Genomic DNA, 25,000 nt, shown 5'->3' with positions numbered 1-25,000 from the left:
CTTCCTGTCTGTCTCCGTGGTTACAGGTGTTTCAGGTGTAACTTCCTGTGTGTCTCCATGGTTACAGGTCTAACAGGTGTAACTTCCTGTGTGTCTCCATGGTTACAGGTGTAACAGGTGTAACTTCCTGTGTGTCTCCATGGTTACAGGTGTAACTTCCTGTGTGTCTCTGTGGTTACAGGTGTAACAGGTGTAACTTTCTGTGTGTCTCCATGGTTACAGGTGTGCGGGGATGGAGCCTGCTGCTGTGTCTCTGTGGTTACAGGTGTAACTTCCTGTGTGTCTCCATGGTTACAGGTGTGCGGGGGTGGAGCCTGCTGCTGTGTCTCTGTGGTTACAGGTGTAACTTCCTGTGTGTCTCCATGGTTACAGGTGTGACTTCCTGTGTGTCTCTGTGGTTACAGGTGTAACTTCCTGTGTGTCTCCATGGTTACAGGTGTGCGGGGGTGGAGCCTGCTGCTGTGTCTCCGTGGTTACAGGTGTAACAGGTGTAACTTCCTGTGTGTCTCCATGGTTACAGGTGTGCGGGGGTGGAGCCTGCTGCTGTGTCTCCGTGGTTACAGGTGTAACAGGTGTAACTTACTGTGTGTGTCCATGGTTACAGGTGTGCGGGGGTGGAGCCTGCTACTGTGTCTCCGTGGTTACAGGTGTAACAGGTGTAACTTCCTGTGTGTGTCCATGGTTACAGGTGTGCGGGGGTGGAGCCTGCTGCTGTGTCTCCGTGGTTACAGGTGTAACAGGTGTAACTTCCTGTGTGTCTCCATGGTTACAGGTGTAACAGGTGTAACTTCCTGTGTGTCTCCATGGTTACAGGTGTAACAGGTGTAACTTCCTGTGTGTCTCCATGGTTACAGGTGTAACAGGTGTAACTTCCTGTGTGTCTCCATGGTTACAGGTGTAACAGGTGTAACTTCCTGTGTGTCTCCATGGTTACAGGTGTAACAGGTGTAACTTCCTGTGTGTCTCCATGGTTACAGGTGTAACAGGTGTAACTTCCTGTGTGTCTCCATGGTTACAGGTGTGCGGGGGTGGAGCCTGCTGCTGTGTCTCAGCGGTGCAGAGCGAAGTTGTCTCAGGAGAGTTTCCTTCTCTCACCTGCAGCGTCATCAGACGGTGAGCCAATCACAGGCCGTCTCACCTGTCTGTCTGTCCTCACCTGTCTGTCCTCACCTGTCTGTCTCTGTGTCCTCATCTGTCTGTCTCTCACCTGTCTGTCCTCACCTGTCTGTCTGTCTGTCCTCACCTGTCTGTCCTCACCTGTCTGTCCTCACCTGTCTGTCTGTCTGTCCTCACCTGTCTGTCTGTCCTCACCTGTCTGTCTGTCTGTCCTCACCTGTCTGTCTGTCTGTCCTCACCTGTCTGTCCTCACCTGTCTGTCCTCACCTGTCTGTCTGTCTGTCCTCACCTGTCTGTCTGTCCTCACCTGTCTGTCTGTCCTCACCTGTCTGTCTGTCCTCACCTGTGTGTCCTCACCTGTCTGTCTCTGTGTCCTCACCTGTCTGTCTCTCACCTGTCTGTCCTCACCTGTCTGTCCTCACCTGTCTGTCTGTCTGTCTGTCCTCACCTGTCTGTCTCTCACCTGTCTGTCCTCACCTGTCTCTGTGTCCTCACCTGTCTGTCTCTCACCTGTCTGTCCTCACCTGTCTGTGTGTCCTCACCTGTCTGTCTGTCTGTCCTCACCTGTGTGTCCTCACCTGTCTGTCCTCACCTGTCTGTCTGTGTGTCCTCACCTGTCTGTCTGTGTGTCCTCACCTGTCTGTCTGTCTCTCACCTGTCTGTCCTCACCTGTCTCTGTGTCCTCACCTGTCTGTCTCTCACCTGTCTGTCCTCACCTGTCTGTGTGTCCTCACCTGTCTGTCTGTCTGTCCTCACCTGTGTGTCCTCACCTGTCTGTCCTCACCTGTCTGTCTGTGTGTCCTCACCTGTCTGTCTGTGTGTCCTCACCTGTCTGTCTGTCCTCACCTGTCTGTCTGTCCTCACCTGTGTGTCCTCACCTGTCTGTCTCTGTGTCCTCACCTGTCTGTCTCTCACCTGTCTGTCCTCACCTGTCTGTCCTCACCTGTCTGTCTGTCTGTCTGTCCTCACCTGTCTGTCTCTCACCTGTCTGTCCTCACCTGTCTCTGTGTCCTCACCTGTCTGTCTCTCACCTGTCTGTCCTCACCTGTCTGTGTGTCCTCACCTGTCTGTCTGTCTGTCCTCACCTGTGTGTCCTCACCTGTCTGTCCTCACCTGTCTGTCTGTGTGTCCTCACCTGTCTGTCTGTGTGTCCTCACCTGTCTGTCTGTCCTCACCTGTGTGTCCTCACCTGTCTGTCCTCACCTGTCTGTCTGTGTGTCCTCACCTGTCTGTCTGTGTGTCCTCACCTGTCTGTCTGTCTGTCCTCACCTGTCTCTCTGTCCTCAGGTGAACCTGTTGCCCGTGGTGATGGCGGCGTTCTCTGATGTGGGCGGCGGCCTCTGTCACTTCGTCACTCACTCACACCCGACAGGTGAGTCACGTGACCCGTCCTTTCCTGTTTTCAAAATAAGAGCGCCCGTTAGATTCTGTAAATAAAGTTTATTTTGACGCCCGTCCTCGTGTCCGTCCCTGTGTCTCAGGATTACCCATGAGGCCACAGGCCTGTGGGTCGACCAATCAGCAGCTGCGTGTCCCTGAGGACAGGTGAGTCCGTGTGTCCTCGTGTCTCAGGTGAGCGTCTCCACCCGTCTCACTCTCCTCCTGTCTCACAGCCCTGCCGGAGCCCCGCCCCCTGCTCTGGTTGCCATGGTGAGCGTTTACGTCCTGGTGACGTCGGTGAAGCCGCTCACTTCCTTCCTGCACGACATCAGCGTCGTGACGACCAATCAGGAGCCGAGGGGACGCCCCGCCAAAGTAAAACGCCTGAGACTCACTTTTATCTTATTAAGATCGCTGTGGGACAAACTTCACCTGCTCGCCTCTTTGTGTCTTTGTGTCTTTGTCTCTTTGTATCTTTGTCTCTCAGCTCAGGGACTTCCTGCTGCAGCAGCTGGGACCAAACACTTCCCATGATGCTTTGGTGCAGACGAAGAAGGTGATTGGTGAAGTGCTGCAGGCGGCTGTGTCGACCAATCAGACGCTGCGGACTGAGAACAGGTGTGTTAGTGATTATTGACGGTGTGTTTCAGGTGTTAGTGATTATTGACGGTGTGTTTCAGGTGTTAGTGATTATTGACGGTGTGTTTCAGGTGTTAGTGATTATTGACGGTGTGTTTCAGGTGTTAGTGATTATTGACGGTGTGTTTCAGGTGTTAGTGATTATTGACGGTGTGTTTCAGGTGTTAGTGATTATTGACGGTGTGTTTCAGGTGTTAGTGATTATTGACGGTGTGTTTCAGGTGTGTTAGTGATTATTGACGGTGTGTTTCAGGTGTTAGTGATTATTGACGGTGTGTTTCAGGTGTTAGTGATTATTGACGGTGTGTTTCAGGTGTTAGTGATTATTGACGGTGTGTTTCAGGTGTTAGTGATTATTGACGGTGTGTTTCAGGTGTTAGTGATTATTGACGGTGTGTTTCAGGTGTTAGTGATTATTGACGGTGTGTTTCAGGTGTTAGTGATTATTGACGGTGTGTTTCAGGTGTTAGTGATTATTGACGGTGTGTTTCAGGTGTGTTAGTGATTATTGACGGTGTGTTTCAGGTGTTAGTGATTATTGACGGTGTGTTTCAGGTGTTAGTGATTATTGACGGTGTCTTTCAGGTGTTGGTGATTATTGACGGTGTCTTTCAGGTGTTGGTGATTATTGACGGTGTGTTTCAGGTGTGTTAGTGATTATTGACGGTGTGTTTCAGGTGTTAGTGATTATTGACGGCGTGTTTCAGGTGTTAGTGATTATTGACGGTGTCTTTCAGGTGTTAGTGATTATTGACGGCGTGTTTCAGGTGTTAGTGATTATTGACGGTGTGTTTCAGGTGTTAGTGATTATTGACGGTGTGTTTCAGGTGTGTTAGTGATTATTGACGGTGTGTTTCAGGTGTTTGTGATTATTGACGGTGTGTTTCAGGTGTTAGTGATTATTGACGGTGTGTTTCAGGTGTTAGTGATTATTGACGGTGTGTTTCAGGTGTTGGTGATTATTGACGGCGTGTTTCAGGTGTTAGTGATTATTGACGGTGTCTTTCAGGTGTTAGTGATTATTGACGGTGTGTTTCAGGTGTTGGTGATTATTGACGGCGTGTTTCAGGTGTTAGTGATTATTGACGGTGTCTTTCAGGTGTTAGTGATTATTGACGGTGTGTTTCAGGTGTTAGTGATTATTGACGGTGTGTTTCAGGTGTTATTGATTATTGACGGTGTGTTTCAGGTGTTAGTGATTATTGACGGTGTGTTTCAGGTGTGTTAGTGATTATTGACGGTGTGTTTCAGGTGTTTGTGATTATTGACGGTGTGTTTCAGGTGTTAGTGATTATTGACGGTGTGTTTCAGGTGTTAGTGATTATTGACGGTGTGTTTCAGGTGTTGGTGATTATTGACGGTGTGTTTCAGGTGTTATTGATAATTGACGGTGTGTTTCAGGTGTTATTGATTATTGACGGTGTGTTTCAGGTGTTAGTGATTATTGACGGTGTGTTTCAGGTGTTAGTGATTATTGACGGTGTGTTTCAGGTGTTAGTGATTATTGACGGTGTGTTTCAGGTGTTAGTGATTATTGACGGTGTGTTTCAGGCGTGAGTGATTATTGACGGTGTGTTTCAGGCGTTAGTGATTATTGACGGTGTGTTTCAGGTGTTAGTGATTATTGACGGTGTGTTTCAGGTGTTAGTGATTATTGACGGTGTGTTTCAGGTGTTAGTGATTATTGACGGTGTGTTTCAGGTGTTAGTGATTATTGACGGTGCGTTTCAGGTGTTAGTGATTATTGACGGTGTGTTTCAGGTGTTAGTGATTATTGACGGTGCGTTTCAGGTGTTAGTGATTATTGACGGTGTGTTTCAGGTGTGTTGTTGATTATTGACGGTGTGTTTCAGGTGTTAGTGATTATTGACGGTGTGTTTCAGGTGTTAGTGATTATTGACGGTGTGTTTAAGGTGTTAGTGATTATTGACGGTGTGTTTCAGGTGTTAGTGATTATTGACGGTGTGTTTCAGGTGTTAGTGATTATTGACGGTGTGTTTCAGGTGTTAGTGATTATTGACGGTGTGTTTCAGGTGTTATTGATTATTGACGGTGTGTTTCAGGTGTTAGTGATTATTGACGGTGTGTTTCAGGTGTTAGTGATTATTGACGGTGTGTTTCAGGTGTTAGTGATTATTGACGGTGTGTTTCAGGTGTTAGTGATTATTGACGGTGTGTTTCAGGTGTGTTAGTGATTATTGACGGTGTGTTTCAGGTGTTAGTGATTATTGACGGTGTGTTTCAGGTGTTAGTGATTATTGACGGTGTGTTTCAGGTGTTAGTGATTATTGACGGTGTGTTTCAGGTGTTAGTGATTATTGACGGTGTGTTTCAGGTGTGTTAGTGATTATTGACGGTGTGTTTCAGGTGTTAGTGATTATTGACGGTGTGTTTCAGGTGTTAGTGATTATTGACGGTGTGTTTCAGGTGTTAGTGATTATTGACGGTGTGTTTCAGGTGTAAGTGATTATTGACGGTGTGTTTCAGGTGTTGTTGATTATTGACGGTGTGTTTCAGGTGTTAGTGATTATTGACGGTGTGTTTCAGGTGTTAGTGATTATTGACGGTGTCTTTCAGGTGTTGGTGATTATTGACGGTGTGTTTCAGGTGTTAGTGATTATTGACGGTGTGTTTCAGGTGTTAGTGATTATTGACGGTGTGTTTCAGGTGTTAGTGATTATTGACGGTGTCTTTCAGGTGTTGGTGATTATTGACGGTGTGTTTCAGGTGTGTTAGTGATTATTGACGGTGTGTTTCAGGTGTTAGTGATTATTGACGGTGTCTTTCAGGTGTTGGTGATTATTGACGGTGTGTTTCAGGTGTGTTAGTGATTATTGACGGTGTGTTTCAGGTGTGTTAGTGATTATTGACGGTGTGTTTCAGGTGTTAGTGATTATTGACGGTGTGTTTCAGGTGTTAGTGATTATTGACGGTGTGTTTCAGGTGTTAGTGATTATTGACGGTGTGTTTCAGGTGTTGGTGATTATTGACGGTGTGTTTCAGGTGTTATTGATAATTGACGGTGTGTTTCAGGTGTTATTGATTATTGACGGTGTGTTTCAGGTGTTACTGATTATTGACGGTGTGTTTCAGGCGTTAGTGATTATTGACGGTGTGTTTCAGGTGTGAGTGATTATTGACGGTGTGTTTCAGGCGTTAGTGATTATTGACGGTGTGTTTCAGGTGTTAGTGATTATTGACGGTGTGTTTCAGGTGTTAGTGATTATTGACGGTGTGTTTCAGGTGTTAGTGATTATTGACGGTGTGTTTCAGGTGTTAGTGATTATTGACGGTGTGTTTCAGGTGTTATTGATTATTGACGGTGTGTTTCAGGTGTTAGTGATTATTGACGGTGTGTTTCAGGTGTTAGTGATTATTGACGGTGTGTTTCAGGTGTTAGTGATTATTGACGGTGTGTTTCAGGTGTTAGTGATTATTGACGGTGTGTTTCAGGTGTTAGTGATTATTGACGGTGTGTTTCAGGTGTTATTGATTATTGACGGTGTGTTTCAGGTGTTAGTGATTATTGACGGTGTGTTTCAGGTGTCAGTGATTATTGACGGTGTGTTTCAGGTGTTAGTGATTATTGACGGTGTGTTTCAGGTGTTAGTGATTATTGACGGTGTGTTTCAGGTGTTATTGATTATTAACTGTGTGTTTCAGGTGTTAGTGATTATTGACGGTGTGTTTCAGGTGTTAGTGATTATTGACGGTGTGTTTCAGGTGTTAGTGATTATTGACGGTGTGTTTCAGGTGTTATTGATTATTAACTGTGTGTTTCAGGTGTTAGTGATTATTGACGGTGTGTTTCAGGTGTTAGTGATTATTGACGGTGTGTTTCAGGTGTTGTTGATTATTGACGGTGTGTTTCAGGTGTTAGTGATTATTGACGGTGTGTTTCAGGTGTTAGTGATTATTGACGGTGTGTTTCAGGTGTTGTTGATTATTGACGGTGTGTTTCAGGTGTTAGTGATTATTGACGGTGTGTTTCAGGTGTTGTTGATTATTGACGGTGTGTTTCAGGTGTTAGTGATTATTGACGGTGTGTTTCAGGTGTTAGTGATTATTGACGGTGTGTTTCAGGTGTTAGTGATTATTGACGGTAAGTTTCAGGTGTTAGTGATTATTGACGGTGTGTTTCAGGTGTTAGTGATTATTGACGGTGTGTTTCAGGTGTTAGTGATTATTGACGGTGTGTTTCAGGTGTGTTAGTGATTATTGACGGTGTGTTTCAGGTGTAAGTGATTATTGACGGTGTCTTTCAGGTGTTGGTGATTATTGACGGTGTGTTTCAGGTGTTATTGATTATTGACTGTGTGTTTCAGGTGTTAGTGATTATTGACGGTGTGTTTCAGGTGTTATTGATTATTGACGGTGTGTTTCAGGTGTTAGTGATTATTGACGGTGTGTTTCAGGTGTAAGTGATTTTCTGACGGTGTGTTTCAGGTGTTAGTGATTATTGACGGTGTGTTTCAGGTGTTAGTGATTATTGACGGTGTGTTTCAGGTGTGTTATTGATTATTGACGGTGTGTTTCAGGTGTGTTATTGATTATTGACGGTGTGTTTCAGGTGTTAGTGATTATTGACGGAGTGTTTCAGGTGTTATTGATTATTGACGGTGTGTTTCAGGTGTCAGTGATTATTGACGGTGTGTTTCAGGTGTTAGTGATTATTGACGGTGTGTTTCAGGTGTTAGTGATTATTGACGGTGTGTTTCAGGTGTGTTATTGATTATTGACGGTGTGTTTCAGGTGTTAGTGATTATTGACGGTGTGTTTCAGGTGTTATTGATTATTGACGGTGTGTTTCAGGTGTTAGTGATTATTGACGGTGTGTTTCAGGTGTTAGTGATTATTGACGGTGTGTTTCAGGTGTTAGTGATTATTGACGGTGTGTTTCAGGTGTTAGTGATTATTGACGGTGTGTTTCAGGTGTTAGTGATTATTGACGGTGTGTTTCAGGTGTTTGTGATTATTGACGGTGTGTTTCAGGTGTTAGTGATTATTGACGGTGTGTTTCAGGTGTTATTGATTATTGACGGTGTGTTTCAGGTGTGTTGTTGATTATTGACGGTGTGTTTCAGGTGTTAGTGATTATTGACGGTGTGTTTCAGGTGTTAGTGATTATTGACGGTGTGTTTCAGGTGTGTTAGTGATTATTGACGGTGTGTTTCAGGTGTTAGTGATTATTGACGGTGTGTTTCAGGTGTTATTGATTATTGACGGTGTGTTTCAGGTGTTAGTGATTATTGACGGTGTGTTTCAGGTGTTAGTGATTATTGACGGTGTGTTTCAGGTGTTGTTGATTATTGACGGTGTGTTTCAGGTGTTAGTGATTATTGACGGTGTGTTTCAGGTGTTAGTGATTATTGACGGTGTGTTTCAGGTGTTAGTGATTATTGACGGTGTGTTTCAGGTGTTATTGATTATTGACGGTGTGTTTCAGGCGTTAGTGATTATTGACGGTGTGTTTCAGGCGTTAGTGATTATTGACGGTGTGTTTCAGGTGTTAGTGATTATTGACGGTGTGTTTCAGGTGTTAGTGATTATTGACGGTGTGTTTCAGGTGTTAGTGATTATTGACGGTGTGTTTCAGGTGTTAGTGATTATTGACGGTGTGTTTCAGGTGTTAGTGATTATTGACGGTGTGTTTCAGGTGTTAGTGATTATTGACGGAGTGTTTCAGGTGTTAGTGATTATTGACGGTGTGTTTCAGGTGTTAGTGATTATTGACGGTGTGTTTCAGGCGTTATTGATTATTGACGGTGTGTTTCAGGTGTTAGTGATTATTGACGGTGTGTTTCAGGTGTTAGTGATTATTGACGGTGTGTTTCAGGTGTTAGTGATTATTGACGGTGTGTTTCAGGTGTTAGTGATTATTGACGGTGTGTTTCAGGTGTTAGTGATTATTGACGGTGTGTTTCAGGTGTCAGTGATTATTGACGGTGTGTTTCAGGTGTGTTAGTGATTATTGACGGTGTGTTTCAGGTGTTAGTGATTATTGACGGTGTGTTTCAGGTGTTAGTGATTATTGACGGTGTGTTTCAGGTGTTAGTGATTATTGACGGTGTGTTTCAGGTGTGTTAGTGATTATTGACGGTGTGTTTCAGGTGTTATTGATTATTGACATTGTGTTTCAGGTGTTAGTGATTATTGACGGTGTGTTTCAGGTGTCAGTGATTATTGACGGTGTGTTTCAGGTGTTAGTGATTATTGACGGTGTGTTTCAGGTGTTAGTGATTATTGACGGTGTGTTTCAGGTGTTAGTGATTATTGACGGTGTGTTTCAGGTGTTAGTGATTATTGACGGTGTGTTTCAGGTGTTAGTGATTATTGACGGTGTGTTTCAGGTGTTAGTGATTATTGACGGTGTGTTTCAGGTGTTAGTGATTATTGACGGTGTGTTTCAGGTGTTAGTGATTATTGACGGTGTGTTTCAGGTGTTAGTGATTATTGACGGTGTGTTTCAGGTGTAAGTGATTATTGACGGTGTGTTTCAGGTGTTAGTGATTATTGACGGTGTGTTTCAGGTGTTAGTGATTATTGACGGTGTGTTTCAGGTGTTAGTGATTATTGACGGTGTGTTTCAGGTGTTAGTGATTATTGACGGTGTGTTTCAGGTGTTAGTGATTATTGACGGTGTGTTTCAGGTGTGTTAGTGATTATTGACGGTGTGTTTCAGGTGTTAGTGATTATTGACGGTGTGTTTCAGGTGTGTTAGTGATTATTGACGGTGTGTTTCAGGTGTTATTGATTATTGACGGTGTGTTTCAGGTGTTATTGATTATTGACGGTGTGTTTCAGGTGTGTTAGTGATTATTGACGGTGTGTTTCAGGTGTTAGTGATTATTGACGGTGTGTTTCAGGTGTTAGTGATTATTGACGGTGTGTTTCAGGTGTTAGTGATTATTGACGGTGTGTTTCAGGTGTTAGTGATTATTGACGGTGTGTTTCAGGTGTTAGTGATTATTGACGGTGTGTTTCAGGTGTGTTGTTGATTATTGACGGTGTGTTTCAGGTGTTATTGATTATTGACGGTCTGTTTCAGGTGTGTTAGTGATTATTGACGGTGTGTTTCAGGTGTTAGTGATTATTGACGGTGTGTTTCAGGTGTTATTGATTATTGACGGTGTGTTTCATGGTGTTGGTGATTATTGACGGTGTGTTTCAGGTGTTAGTGATTATTGACGTGTGTTTCAGGTGTTAGTGATTATTGACGGTGTGTTTCAGGTGTTAGTGATTATTGACGGTGTGTTTCAGGTGTTAGTGATTATTGACGGTGTGTTTCAGGTGTTAGTGATTATTGACGGTGTGTTTCAGGTGTTAGTGATTATTGACGGTGTGTTTCAGGTGTGTTAGTGATTATTGACGGTGTGTTTCAGGTGTTAGTGATTATTGACGGTGTGTTTCAGGTGTTAGTGATTATTGACGGTGTGTTTCAGGTGTTAGTGATTATTGACGGTGCGTTTCAGGTGTTAGTGATTATTGACGGTGTGTTTCAGGTGTTAGTGATTATTGACGGTGTGTTTCAGGCGTTAGTGATTATTGACGATGTGTTTCAGGTGTTAGTGATTATTGACGGTGTGTTTCAGGTGTGTTAGTGATTATTGACGGTGTGTTTCAGGCGTTAGTGATTATTGACGGTGTGTTTCAGGTGTTAGTGATTATTGACGGTGTGTTTCAGGTGTGTTAGTGATTATTGATGGTGTGTTTCAGGTGTTAGTGATTATTGACGGTGTGTTTCAGGTGTTAGTGATTATTGACGGTGTGTTTCAGGTGTGTTAGTGATTATTGACGGTGTGTTTCAGGTGTTAGTGATTATTGACGGTGTGTTTCAGGTGTGTTATTGATTATTGACGGTGTGTTTCAGGTGTTAGTGATTATTGACGGTGTGTTTCAGGTGTTATTGATTATTGACGGTGTGTTTCAGGTGTTAGTGATTATTGACGGTGTGTTTCAGGTGTTATTGATTATTGACGGTGTGTTTCAGGTGTTAGTGATTATTGACGGTGTGTTTCAGGTGTTAGTGATTATTGACGGTGTGTTTCAGGTGTTAGTGATTATTGACGGTGTGTTTCAGGTGTTAGTGATTATTGTCGGTGTGTTTCAGGTGTGTTAGTGATTATTGACGGTGTGTTTCAGGTGTTCGTGATTATTGACGGTGTGTTTCAGGTGTTAGTGATTATTGACGGTGTGTTTCAGGTCTTAGTGATTATTGACGGTGTGTTTCAGGTCTTAGTGATTATTGACGGTGTGTTTCAGGTGTTAGTGATTATTGACGGTGTGTTTCAGGTGTTAGTGATTATTGACGGTGTGTTTCAGGTGTTAGTGATTATTGACGGTGTGTTTCAGGTGTTAGTGATTATTGACGGTGTGTTTCAGGTGTTAGTGATTATTGACGGTGTGTTTCAGGTGTTAGTGGTTATTGACGGTGTGTTTCAGGTGTTAGTGATTATTGACGGTGTGTTTCAGGTGTTAGTGATTATTGACGGTGTGTTTCAGGTGTTAGTGATTATTGACGGTATGTTTCAGGTGTGTTAGTGATTATTGACGGTGTGTTTCAGGTGTTATTGATTATTGACGGTGTGTTTCAGGTGTTAGTGATTATTGACGGTGTGTTTCAGGTGTTAGTGATTATTGACGGTGTGTTTCAGGTGTGTTAGTGATTATTGACGGTGTGTTTCAGGTGTGTTAGTGATTATTGACGGTGTGTTTCAGGTGTTAGTGATTATTGACGGTGTGTTTCAGGTGTTAGTGATTATTGACGGTGTGTTTCAGGTGTGTTAGTGATTATTGACGGTGTGTTTCAGGTGTTAGTGATTATTGACGGTGTGTTTCAGGTGTTAGTGATTATTGACGGTGTGTTTCAGGTGTTAGTGATTATTGACGGTGTGTTTCAGGTGTTAGTGATTATTGACGGTGTGTTTCAGGTGTTAGTGATTATTGACGGTGTGTTTCAGGTGTTAGTGATTATTGACGGTGTGTTTCAGGAGTTAGTGGTTATTGACGGTGTGTTTCAGGTGTTAGTGATTATTGACGGTGTGTTTCAGGTGTTAGTGATTATTGACGGTGTGTTTCAGGTGTTAGTGATTATTGACGGTGTGTTTCAGGTGTTAGTGATTATTGACGGTGTGTTTCAGGTGTTGTTGATTATTGACGGTGTGTTTCAGGTGTGTGTTGTGTTTCCAGCTGTTGACCTTCTCTCTGCTCTTCAGCGGCTCCGTCACACCCGTCGTGGTTCAGGTGAGAAACTCTTCATGTTCATTTAGTTAAAGTTACACAGTGAGAGACAGACAGGTGAGAGACAGACAGGTGAGAGACAGACAGGTGAGGGACAGACAGGTGAGAGACAGACAGGTGAGAGACAGACAGGTGAGAGACAGACGGGGGAGAGACAGACAGGTGAGAGACAGACGGGGGAGAGACAGACAGGTGAGAGACAGACAGGTGAGAGACAGACAGGTGAGAGACAGACAGGTGAGAGACAGACAGGTGAGAGACAGACAGGGGAGACCAAACGTCCAGACTCCCCTGCCTTAGATCAGTGGATCTTCAGCTGAACCAACACTGAGCGTCCACCAGAGGGCGGCGTCCACCAGAGGGCGGCGTCCACCAGAGGACGGCGTCCACCAGAGGGCGGCGTCCACCAGAGGACGGCGTGTCCTCAGGGGACGGCATGTCCTAAGAGGACGGCGTGTCCTCAGAGGACGGCGTGTCCTCAGAGGACGCCGTGTCCTCAGGACGGCGTGTCCCCAGACGGCGGCTGCTCTCTCACTGGTCTCTCTCTCTCTTCAGGTGGAAACTGATTTGACCTTTTCTTCTCTGAGCGACGACACGTTTGAAGGACCAATCACCAAAGACCGGATCCTGGAGGACACGCTGCACTTCCTCTTCCTGCACCTGTCCCCAGAGACGCACCTGTCCTCAGAGACTCACCTGTCCCCAGAGACGCACCTGTCCCCAGAGACGCACCTGTCCCCAGAGACGCACCTGTCCTCAGAGACGCACCTGTCCCCAGAGACGCACCTGTCCCCAGAGACTCACCTGTCCCCAGTGACGCACCTGTCCCCAGTGACGCACCTGTCCCCAGAGACGCACCTGTCCTCAGAGACTCACCTGTCCCCAGTGACGCACCTGTCCCCAGTGACGCACCTGTCCCCAGAGACGCACCTGTCCCCAGAGACTCACCTGTCCCCAGAGACGCAGGTGAGACGCACCAACATCACATGAAAATAACGTTTTTTATTTCATTGTTTCAATGAAATCATCTCATCTCCAGCCTCTGGTCCTGGATCAGGTCTCAGGGGCAGCAGCTCCAGCCTCTGATCCTGGATCAGGTCTCAGCTGGCAGCAGCTCCAGCCTCTGATCCTGGATCAGGTCTCAGGGGCAGCAGCTCCAGCCTCTGATCCTGGATCAGGTCTCAGGGGCAGCAGCTCCAGCCTCTGATCCTGGATCAGGTCTCAGGGGCAGCAGCTCCAGCCTCTGGTCCTGGATCAGGTCTCAGGGGCAGCAGCTCCAGCCTCTGATCCTGGATCAGGTCTCAGGGGCAGCAGCTCCAGCCTCTGATCCTGGATCAGGTCTCAGGGGCAGCAGCTCCAGCCTCTGATCCTGGATCAGGTCTCAGGGGCAGCAGCTCCAGCTCTGATCCTGGATCAGGTCTCAGGGGCAGCAGCTCCAGCCTCTGATCCTGGATCAGGTCTCAGGGGCAGCAGCTCCAGCCTCTGGTCCTGGATCAGGTCTCAGGGGCAGCAGTTCCAGCCTCTGATCCAGGATCAGGTCTCAGGGGCAGCAGCTCCAGCCTCTGGTCCTGGATCAGGTCTCAGGGGCAGCAGCTCCAGCCTCTGATCCTGGATCAGGTCTAAGTGGCAGCAGCTCCAGCCTCTGATCCTGGATCAGGTCTCAGGGGCAGCAGCTCCAGCCTCTGATCCTGGATCAGGTCTCAGGGGCAGCAGCTCCAGCCTCTGATCCTGGATCAGGTCTCAGGGGCAGCAGCTCCAGCCTCTGATCCTGGATCAGGTCTCAGGGGCAGCAGCTCCAGCCTCTGATCCTGGATCAGGTCTCAGGGGCAGCAGCTCCAGCCTCTGGTCCTGGATCAGGTCTCAGGGGCGGCAGCTCCAGCCTCTGATCCTGGATCAGGTCTCAGGGGCAGCAGCTCCAGCCTCTGGTCCTGGATCAGGTCTCAGGGGCAGCAGCTCCAGCCTCTGATCCTGGATCAGGTCTCAGGGGCGGCAGCTCCAGCCTCTGATCCTGGATCAGGTCTCAGGGGCAGCAGCTCCAGCCTCTGATCCTGGATCAGGTCTCAGGGGCAGCAGCTCCAGCCTCTGATCCTGGATCAGGTCTCAGGGGCAGCAGCTCCAGCCTCTGATCCTGGATCAGGTCTCAGGGGCAGCAGCTCCAGCCTCTGATCCAGGATCAGGTCTCAGGGGCAGCAGCTCCAGCCTCTGGTCCTGGATCAGGTCTCAGGGGCAGCAGCTCCAGCCTCTGATCCTGGATCAGGTCTCAGGGGCAGCAGCTCCAGCCTCTGATCCTGGATCAGGTGTCAGGGGCAGCAGCTCCAGCCTCTGATCCTGGATCAGGTCTCAGGTGCAGCAGCTCCAGCCTCTGATCCTGGATCAGGTCTCAGGGGCAGCAGCTCCAGCCTCTGATCCTGGATCAGGTCTCAGGGGCAGCCCTTCAGACCTGTGGGGACCTCAGAACCACCTCCGGAGTCTTCTGGGAGACCAGATCCTGAAGGCCTCCTTCTTCAGGGGGACAGCTTCTCTTTGATGTTGTTGATGTTGTCTTTGATGTTGTTGTTGTTGTTGTTGTTGTTGTTGTTGATGTTGTTGTCTTTGATGTTGTTGTCTTTGATGTTGTTGTTGTTGTTGTCTTTGATGTTGTTGTTGTTGTTGATGTTGTCTTTGATGTTGTTGTTGTCTTTGATGTTGTTGTTGTTGTTGTTGTTGTCTTTGATGTTGTTGTTGTTGTTTACAGGACGGCGGCTGCACAGGGACCCGTGGCGTCTGTGTGTCAGAGGACGACTTCCTGTTCCTGCTCCAGTTTCAGCTGCAGATGAAGACGCCGTCGTCCTTCCACCTGGTTCCAGACATCACATTATTACAGAAATATATAAATTTATTATTAAATGTAAAAAATAAATTTAATAATAAATATAAGAAAGAAACATTTAACATGAAAAACACATTTTATCGTCTTTAAACACAAGAATGAAAGTGGCCCCAGCACGGTGCCCTGGGGAACGCCACGGGGAAACACGGGGAACGCCACGGGGAGAACGACCATCACTGAAACCATTTCTTTCTCTGTCTGCAGTTGATTCCCAGCTCCTCCTCTTCCTCCTCCTCCTCCTCCTCCTCTTCCTCCTCTTCCTCCTCTTCCTCCTCCTCCTCTCCCTCCTCTTCCTCTTCCTCCTCTTCCTCTTCCTCGTCCTCTTCCTCGTCCTCTTCCTCTTCCTCCTCTTCCTCTTCCTCGTCCTCTTCCTCGTCCTCTTCCTCCTCCTCTCCCTCCTCCTCTTCCTCCTCCTCTTCCTCTCCCTCCTCTTCCTCCTCCTCCTCTCCCTCCTCTCCCTCCTCGTCCTCTTCCTCCTCCTCTCCCTCCTCCTCTTCCTCCTCCTCTTCCTCTCCCTCCTCTTCCTCCTCCTCCTCTTCCTCGTCCTCTTCCTCGTCCTCTTCCTCCTCCTCCTCTTCCTCCTCCTCCTCTTCGTCCTCTGGTCGTCTCAGAGTCTCTGATCTTCAGATCAGGATCATCCGTCACTGGGAGCGTCAGAGGAACAGGTGAGAGGCTGTTGTTGATGTTGTTGTTGTTGTTGTTGTTGTTGTTGTTGATGTTGTTGCTGTTGTTGTTGTCGTTGTTGTTGTTGTTGATGTTGTTGTTGTTGTTGTTGTTGTTGATGTTGTTGCTGTTGTTGTTGTCGTTGTTGTTGTTGTTGATGTTGTTGCTGTTGTTGATGTTGTTGATGTTGTTGTTGCTGTTGTCGTTGTTGTTGTTGTTGTTGTTGTTGTTGTTGTTGTTGATGATGTTGTCGTTGTTGTTGTTGTTGATGTTGTTGCTGTTGTTGTTGTTGTTGTTGATGTTGTTGCTGTTGTTGTTGTCGTTGTTGTTGTTGTTGATGTTGTCGTTGTTGTTGTTGTTGTTGTTGTTGTTGTTGTTGATGTTGTTGCTGTTGTTGTTGTCGTTGTTGTTGTTGTTGATGTTGTTGCTGTTGTTGATGTTGTTGATGTTGTTGTTGCTGTTGTCGTTGTTGTTGTTGTTGTTGTTGTTGTTGTTGTTGTTGATGATGTTGTCGTTGTTGTTGTTGTTGATGTTGTTGCTGTTGTTGTTGTTGTTGTTGTTGTTGATGTTGTCGTTGTTGTTGTTGATGTTGTCGTTGTTGTTGTTGTTGTTGTGGTTGTTGTTGTTGATGATGTTGTCGTTGTTGTTGTTGTTGTTGTTGTTGTTGGAAAATGATTTGTGATGTTTCTCCTGTTTCCTGCAGAACTCATGAGACAGAGGAACGGACCAATCAGGACTCAGCTCTGTCGTCGTCACATGACGTGTTTGGAGGTGAGTCTAAGCCCCGCCCCCAGCGTCCTGTCTGCTCCAATCAGCTTTGGCTGGTTTTGTTTGATTGGAGGTTTTTGAATAATTAGGGGCGTGGCCTCTTGAGTGACAGCTAGTGTGTGTGTGTGTGTGTGTGTGTGTGTGTGTGTGTGTGTGTGTGTGTGTGTGTGTGTGTGTGTGTGTGTGTGTGTGTGTGTGTGTGTGTGTGTGTGTGTGTGTGTGTGTGTGTGTGTGTGTGTGTGTGTGTGTGTGTGTGTGTGTGTGTGTGTGTGTGTGTGTGTGTGTCCCAGGTCCTTGTGTGGACCCCCACCTCAGGCAGATCTACACCGACCCCCCCCTCACCCTGACTCCGCCCTTCAGCCCCTGGGTGAAGGAGTACCGCGCCGATGTGACCTTCGACACGGTGACGGTTCGAATCCGACCGGAGCCCGTCAGCGCCGCCTGCCGGGTCCATCTGGACGAGCACCGAGGGCCCAGGTAAGACCCAGGCCCGTGACCCATGACCCCAGACCCGTGACCTTGTCCCCAGACCCGTGACCCCAGACCCGTGACCCCCTGACCACAGACCCGTGACCCCAGACCCGTGACCCCAGACCCGTGACCCCAGACCCGTGACCTTGTCCCCAGACCCGTGACCCCATGACCCGTGACCTCGGACCCGTGACCCCAGACCCGTGACCTTGTCCCCAGACCTGTGACTCATGACCCCATGACCCGTGACCCCCTGACCCTCACGGCTCTGGTCATTGAAGGTGTCTCCCGTCTTCAGGATGGCGAACTACCCGGTCGGCCTCGGCGACAGCAGGATCAGCATCCTGGTGACGGACGACGCTGAGCCGGAGCCCGTCGTCATGACGATCTACACCGTGCACGTGCACCGCGAGAGCCGCCCCAGTCTGCCCATGTTCGGGGACCACGTGACCTGCAGCTTCGAGCAGGTGCGTCGGCTCAAGACTCACTTTTAAACCTTTAGGAGGTTCAGGATCCAGGACCAGGTCTGAGCTTTAGGATCCAGGACCAGGTCTGACCTTTAGGAGGTTTAGGATCCAGGACCAGGTCTGACCTTTAGGAGGTTTAGGATCCAGGACCAGGTCTGACCTTTAGGAGGTTTAGGATCCAGGACCAGGTCTGACCTTTAGGAGGTTTAGGATCCAGGACCAGGTCTGACCTTTAGGAGGTTTAGGATCCAGGACCAGGTCTGACCTTTAGGAGGTTTAGGATCCAGGACCAGGTCTGACCTTTAGGAGGTTTAGGATCCAGGACCAGGTCTGACCTTTAGGAGGGTTAGGATCCAGGACCAGGTCTGACCTTTAGGAGGTTTAGGATCCAGGACCAGATCTGACCTTTAGGAGGTTTAGGATCCAGGACCAGATCTGACCTTTAGGAGGGTTAGGATCCAGGACCAGGTCTGACCTTTAGGATCCAGGACCAGATCTGACCTTTAGGAGGTTTAGGATCCAGGACCAGGTCTGAGCTTTAGGAGGTTTAGGATCCAGGACCAGATCTGACCTTTAGGAGGTTTAGGATCCAGGACCAGGTCTGACCTTTAGGAGGTTTAGGATCCAGGACCAGGTCTGACCTTTAGGAGGTTTAGGATCCAGGACCAGGTCTGACCTTTAGGAGGGTTAGGATCCAGGACCAGGTCTGACCTTTAGGAGGTTTAGGATCCAGGACCAGGTCTGACCTTTAGGAGGTTTAGGATCCAGGACCAGGTCTGACCTTTAGGAGGTTTAGGATCCAGGACCAGGTCTGACCTTTAGGAGGTTTAGGATCCAGGACCAGGTCTGACCTTTAGGAGGGTTAGGATCCAGGACCAGGTCTGACCTTTAGGAGGTTTAGGATCCAGGACCAGATCTGACCTTTAGGAGGTTTAGGATCCAGGACCAGGTCTGACCTTTAGGAGGGTTAGGATCCAGGACCAGGTCTGACCTTTAGGATCCAGGACCAGATCTGACCTTTAGGAGGTTTAGGATCCAGGACCAGGTCTGAGCTTTAGGAGGTTTAGGATCCAGGACCAGATCTGACCTTTAGGAGGTTTAGGATCCAGGACCAGATCTGACCTTTAGGAGGTTTAGGATCCAGGACCAGGTCTGACCTTTAGGAGGTTTAGGATCCAGGACCAGATCTGACCTTTAGGAGGTTTAGGATCCAGGACCAGGTCTGACCTTTAGGAGGTTTAGGATCCAGGACCAGGTCTGACCTTTAGGAGGTTTAGGATCCAGGACCAGGTCTGACCTTTAGGAGGTTTAGGATCCAGGACCAGGTCTGACCTTTAGGAGGTTTAGGATCCAGGACCAGGTCTGACCTTTAGGAGGTTTAGGATCCAGGACCAGATCTGACCTTTAGGATCCAGGACCAGGTCTGACCTTTAGGAGGTTTAGGATCCAGGACCAGGTCTGACCTTTAGGAGGTTCAGGATCCAGGACCAGGTCTGACCTTTAGGAGGTTCAGGATCCAGGACCAGGTCTGACCTTTAGGAGGTTTAGGATCCAGGACCAGATCTGACCTTTAGGAGGTTTAGGATCCAGGACCAGGTCTGACCTTTAGGAGGTTTAGGATCCAGGACCAGGTCTGACCTTTAGGAGGTTTAGGATCCAGGACCAGGTCTGACCTTTAGGAGGTTTAGGATCCAGGACCAGGTCTGACCTTTAGGAGGTTTAGGATCCAGGACCAGATCTGACCTTTAGGAGGTTTAGGAACCAGGAACCGGAGGAACCGTTTCAGCCCGAGTTCTCAGGGAGTTTGAGTCTTTGTCTCTTGAGTTCTGGGCCTGGGTCTGGGCCTGGTTCTGGGCCTGGGCCTGGGTCTGGGCCTGGGTCTGGGTCTGGGTCTGGGCCTGGGCCTGGGTCTGGGTCTGGGCCTGGTTCTGGGCCTGGGCCTGGGTCTGGGCCTGGGTCTGGGTCTGGGTCTGGGCCTGGGTCTGGGTCTGGGTCTGGGTCTGGGCCTGGTTCTGGGTCTGGGTCTTGAGTTCTGGGCCTGGTTCTGGGTCTGGGCCTGGGCCTGGTTCTGGGCCTGGGTCTGGGCCTGGGCCTGGTTCTGGGCCTGGGTCTGGGTCTGGGTCTGGGCCTGGGCCTGCTGTGGGATGAAGGGCGGTGTTTTTCCTCAGTGGTGTCGGCGTGTTGTGTCGTGCCAGCGTGGCCCCTGTGGCGGCGGCGGCGGCGGCCCTCAGACCGCCCCCCCCCCCCTTTGAGCCCGGACTCTGAGCTCAGGTACGAACAAGAAAATCCCTGTTAAGTTTTCTTGTCTCACTTTGTTGCGAGCTGCGGCGCCGGCGTGCAGAATGTCACGCCGCCGCGCCAGGACCTGCAGCAGAAGAAGAAGAAGAGTGTGTGTGTCTGTGAGGGCGTGTGTGTGCGTGACGGCGGCGCCTCTGAAGCCGGGGCCAGACGTGGCGGCTCCCACGGGGCCCCCGAGCCGAGCGGGTCGGGTTTATTTGACCTCTGACCTCTGACCGGGAGAGGACGCCGCTCGCCACAGATCTATGACACAACAGACGAAGAAGAAAGCGTTTAGAGAAGAAGAGAAACGGCCGACGGAGAGACGGGAAGAGAAGAAGAAGAAGACGGGACGATCAAACCCGACGCACGCCGTTTCCTGTTGCATCCTGGGAAAATGTGCCCGTGCTGCGTTCAGGTGCACACAGTTAAACACGTTATATCTGTCCGTGCTGCGTTCAGGTGCACACAGTTAAACACGTTATATCTGTCCGTGCTGCGTTCAGGTGCACACAGTTAAACACGTTATATCTGTCCGTGCTGCGTTCAGGTGCACACAGTTAAACACGTTAAACCTACCCGTGCTGCGTTCAGGTGCCACAGTTAAACCTGTCCGTGCTGCGTTCAGGTGCACACAGTTAATCACGTCCGTGCTGCGTTCAGGTGCACACAGTTAAACACGTTAAATCTGTCCGTGCTGCGTTCAGGTGCACACAGTTAAACACGTTAAACCTGTCCGTGCTGCGTTCAGGTGCCACAGTTAAACCTGTCCGTGCTGCGTTCAGGTGCACACAATTAAACATGTTAAATCTGTCCGTGCTACGTTCAGGTGCCACAGTTAAACCTGTCTGTGCTGCGTTCAGGTGCCACAGTTAAACAGGTTAAACCTCTCTGTGCTGCGTTCAGGTGCACACAGTTAAACCTGTCCGTGCTGCGTTCAGGTGCACACAGTTAAACACGTCCGTGCTGCGTTCAGGTGCACACAGTTAAACACGTTAAATCTGTCCGTGCTGCGTTCAGGTGCACACAGTGTAATCTGTCCGTGCTGCGTTCAGGTGCACACAGTTAAACACGTTAAATCTGTTCGTGCTGCGTTCAGGTGCACACAGTTAAACATGTTAAACCTGTCCGTGCTGCGTTCAGGTGCCACAGTTAAATCTGTCCGTGCTGCGTTCAGGTGCCACAGTTAAACATGTTAAACCTGTCCGTGCTGCGTTCAGGTGCACACAGTTAAACACGTCCGAGCTGCGTTCAGGTGCACACAGTTAAACACGTCCGTGCTGCGTTCAGGTGCACACAGTTAAACATGTTAAATCTGTTCGTGCTGCGTTCAGGTGCACACAGTGTAATCTGTCCGTGCTGCGTTCAGGTGCACACAGTTAAACACGTTAAATCTGTTCGTGCTGCGTTCAGGTGCCACAGTTAAACATGTTAAACCTGTCCGTGCTGCGTTCAGGTGCCACAGTTAAATCTGTCCGTGCTGCGTTCAGGTGCCACAGTTAAACATGTTAAACCTGTCCGTGCTGCGTTCAGGTGCCACAGTTAAATCTGTCCGTGCTGCGTTCAGGTGCACACAGTTAAACATGTTAAACCTGTCTGTGCTGCGTTCAGGTGCCACAGTTAAACAGGTTAAACCTCTCTGTGCTGCGTTCAGGTGCACACAGTTAAACACGTCCGAGCTGCGTTCAGGTGCACACAGTTAAACACGTCCGTGCTGCGTTCAGGTGCACACAGTTAAACACGTTAAATCTGCCCGTGCTGCGTTCAGGTGCCACAGTTAAACATGTTAGGGTCCAGGGTTGACCAGGGTCCAGGGTTCATCAGGGTCCAGGGTTCATCAGGGTCCAGGGTCCAGGGTTGATCAGGGTCCAGGGTTGATCAGGGTCCAGGGTTGATCAGGGTCCAGGGTCCAGGGTTGATCAGGGTCCAGGGTTGATCAGGGTCCAGGGTTGATCAGGGTCCAGGGTTGATCAGGGTCCAGGGTCCAGGGTTGATCAGGGTCCAGGGTCCAGGGTTGATCAGGGTCCAGGGTTGATCAGGGTCCAGGGTTGATCAGGGTCCAGGGTCCAGGGTTGATCAGGGTCCAGGGTTGATCAGGGTCCAGGTAGTCCTGACCCCCCCCCCCCCCCCTGTCCTGTGTTCAGGACTGTGGTCTGCTGGTCCAGCCCGGACGGTCTTGTGGTCTCCAGCCTCACATCAGGACCCAGAGTTCACTTCAGACCTGCAGCTCAGGACACGAACCAGGTGTGATGTCACTTCCTGTCACAGCACATCAACCTCTCACCCGTCTCACCTGTCTCTCTCTCACCTGTCTCACCTGTCTGTCTCTCACCTGTCTGTCCCTCACCTGTCTGTCCCTCACCTGTCTGTCTCTCACCTGTCTGTCCCTCACCTGTCTGTCTCTGACCTGTCTGTCTCTGACCTGTCTGTCCTCACCTGTCTCACCTGTCTCTCTCTCACCTGTCTGTCCCTCACCTGTCTGTCTCTCACCTGTCTGTCTCTGACCTGTCTGTCCTCACCTGTCTCACCTGTCTGTGTCTCACCTGTCTGTCTCTCACCTGTCTCACCTGTCTGTCTCTCACCTGTCTGTGTCTCACCTGTCTGTCTCTCACCTGTCTCACCTGTCTGTCTCTCACCTGTCTGTCTCTCACATGTCTCACCTGTCTGTCTCTCACCTGTCTGTCTCTCACCTGTCTGTCTCTCACCTGTCTGTCTCTCACATGTCTGTCTCACCTGTCTGTCTCTCACCTGTCTCACCTGTCTGTCTCTCACCTGTCTGTCTCTCACCTGTCTGTCTCTCACCTGTCTGTCTCTCACCTGTCTCACCTGTCTGTCTCTCACCTGTCTCACCTGTCTGTCCTCACCTGTCTGTCTCACCTGTCTGTCTCTCACCTGTCTGTCTCTCACCTGTCTGTCTCACCTGTCTGTCTCACCTGTCTGTCTCACCTGTCTGTCTCTCACCTGACTCACCTGTCTGTCTCTCACCTGTCTCACCTGTCTGTCTCACCTGTCTCACCTGTCTGTCTCACCTGTCTGTCTCACCTGTCTCACCTCTCTCGCCTGTCTGTCTCTCACCTGTCTGTCTCTCCTGTCTCACCTCTCTCACCTGTCTGTCTCTCACCTGTCTGTCTCACCTGTCTCACCTGTCTGTCTCTCACCTGTCTGTCTCTCACCTGTCTGTCTCACCTGTCTGTCTCTCACCTGTCTGTCTCTCACCTGTCTGTCTCACCTGTCTGTCTCTCACCTGTCTCACCTGTCTGTCTCTCACCTGTCTCACCTGTCTGTCTCTCACCTGTCTCACCTGTCTCACCTGTCTGTCTCTCACCTGTTTCACCTCTCTCACCTGTCTGTCTCTCACCTGTCTGTCTCTCACCTGTTTCACCTCTCTCACCTGTCTGTCTCACCTGTCTCAGGTCGGTGGGTGGTCCCGTGTCTCAGCTGTTCTGATAACAGGACGTGTGATTGGAGGGAGGTTGCCTGGCAACCAGACGGCTGTTATCACAAGTTAGTGGACCGCCCTCTGCTGCAGGACTGTCTGAGGGACAGGAAGGTGAGTCCAAGACCTGCTCCAAGACCTGCTCCAACATGTGGTCCAGGTCCTGGTCCAGCTCCTGGTCCAGCGTGTGGTCCAGGTCCTGGTCCAGGTCCTGGTCCAGGTCCTGGTCCAGCTCCTGGTCCAGCGTGTGGTCCAGGTCCTGGTCCAGGTCCTGGTCCAGCGTGCCCCCCCCTGACCCGTCTCTCCTCAGGTGCTGTTCATCGGCGACTCGACCAATCGGGGGATGATGTACTTCCTGATGGAGCGGGTCAACGTGAGCCTGGAGGACTGGGGGAAGGCTCATGACACGTTGGTCTACAGGAGCCTGAACGGGGGCCGGACCCTGGTCAGCTACTCCTATTACCCTCAGTTCTGGTTGGAGAAGCAGCAGAGACCCACGTTCGGGCAGGCGCTGCTGCAGCTGATCCGCAGGTGAGGGGGCGTCTCTGCGGAGGACCCAGACCCGGGTCACGGTCGTGAGGCGCTGACCACCTTTCGTCCCTGCAGGTCTCGACCGCTGCTGAACTCAGACCGGACCGTCCTGGTGGTGGGGGGAGTCCAGTGGGTCCACACCAGCCACCTGAGGACCATCGCAGAGGTGCTGAACAGGTGAGACCCGTCCAAGGACCAGAACCGTTCAGAGCTACACAGAACCCCTCAAACCCCTCAGAACCACTCAGAACCCCTCAGCCTAACCCTACCCCCCCCCCCCCCCCCCCCCTCAGGGAGGCGCTCAGTGAAATCCTGGTGGTGGTGAAATCTTTGGGGATGGGGTTCCACCTCCCTGTGGACGGCATCCGGTCCCTCAGTCTGGTACGTTTCATGAGTCCTGCACGAGTCCTGCTGCACGAGTCCTGCTGCACGAGTCCTGCTGCACGAGTCCTGCTGCTGCACGAGTCCTGCTGCTGCACGAGTCCTGCTGCACGAGTCCTGCTGCACGAGTCCTCCTGCACGAGTCCTGCTGCTGCACGAGTCCTGCTGCACGAGTCCTGCTGCACGAGTCCTGCTGCACGAGTCCTGCTGCACGAGTCCTGCTGCACGAGTCCTGCTGCTGCACGAGTCCTCCTGCACGAGTCCTGCTGCACGAGTCCTGCTGCTGCACGAGTCCTGCTGCTGCACGAGTCCTGCTGCACGAGTCCTGCTGCACGAGTCCTCCTGCACGAGTCCTGCTGCTGCACGAGTCCTGCTGCACGAGTCCTGCTGCACGAGTCCTGCTGCACGAGTCCTGCTGCACGAGTCCTGCTGCACGAGTCCTGCTGCTGCACGAGTCCTCCTGCACGAGTCCTGCTGCACGAGTCCTCCTGCACGAGTCCTGCAGCACGAGTCCTGCACGAGTCCTCCTGCACGAGTCCTCCTGCACGAGTCCTCCTGCACGAGTCCTGCTCCTGCACGAGTCCTGCTGCTGCACGAGTCCTGCTGCACGAGTCCTCCTGCACGAGTCCTGCTCCTGCACGAGTCCTGCTGCACGAGTCCTGCTGCACGAGTCCTGCACGAGTCCTGCACGAGTCCTCCTGCACGAGTCCTGCAGCACGAGTCCTGCTGCACGAGTCCTCCTGCACGAGTCCTGCTCCTGCA

At 49.9% G+C, this 25,000-nt stretch overlaps 1 protein-coding gene across 1 annotated transcript in view; it reads left to right on the top strand.

The window, feature by feature from the left end:
- cped1 (cadherin-like and PC-esterase domain containing 1) overlaps window positions 1-25,000 on the top strand; it is a 36,209-nt gene that overhangs the window by 8,893 nt on the left and 2,316 nt on the right. Inside the window, exons 3-20 of the mRNA XM_083935037.1 lie at window positions 1,019-1,113; window positions 2,404-2,488; window positions 2,598-2,661; window positions 2,730-2,871; window positions 2,984-3,114; window positions 12,306-12,378; window positions 12,931-13,341; window positions 15,110-15,214; window positions 15,449-15,595; window positions 15,752-15,909; window positions 16,611-16,678; window positions 16,966-17,152; window positions 17,445-17,613; window positions 22,035-22,134; window positions 23,304-23,440; window positions 23,637-23,857; window positions 23,933-24,034; window positions 24,151-24,238. Coding sequence (XP_083791163.1) covers window positions 1,019-1,113; window positions 2,404-2,488; window positions 2,598-2,661; window positions 2,730-2,871; window positions 2,984-3,114; window positions 12,306-12,378; window positions 12,931-13,341; window positions 15,110-15,214; window positions 15,449-15,595; window positions 15,752-15,909; window positions 16,611-16,678; window positions 16,966-17,152; window positions 17,445-17,613; window positions 22,035-22,134; window positions 23,304-23,440; window positions 23,637-23,857; window positions 23,933-24,034; window positions 24,151-24,238 — 2,483 coding nt within the window. The remainder of the gene's footprint in view (window positions 1-1,018; window positions 1,114-2,403; window positions 2,489-2,597; window positions 2,662-2,729; window positions 2,872-2,983; window positions 3,115-12,305; window positions 12,379-12,930; window positions 13,342-15,109; window positions 15,215-15,448; window positions 15,596-15,751; window positions 15,910-16,610; window positions 16,679-16,965; window positions 17,153-17,444; window positions 17,614-22,034; window positions 22,135-23,303; window positions 23,441-23,636; window positions 23,858-23,932; window positions 24,035-24,150; window positions 24,239-25,000) is intronic.

This window comes from Echiichthys vipera (assembly GCF_963691815.1).
Source record: "Echiichthys vipera genome assembly, chromosome: 20".
Lineage (NCBI taxonomy): Eukaryota > Metazoa > Chordata > Actinopteri > Perciformes > Trachinidae > Echiichthys > Echiichthys vipera.
The sequence above is the reverse complement of the archived record's forward strand: the minus strand, read 5'-3'. Positions and strand labels throughout refer to the sequence as shown.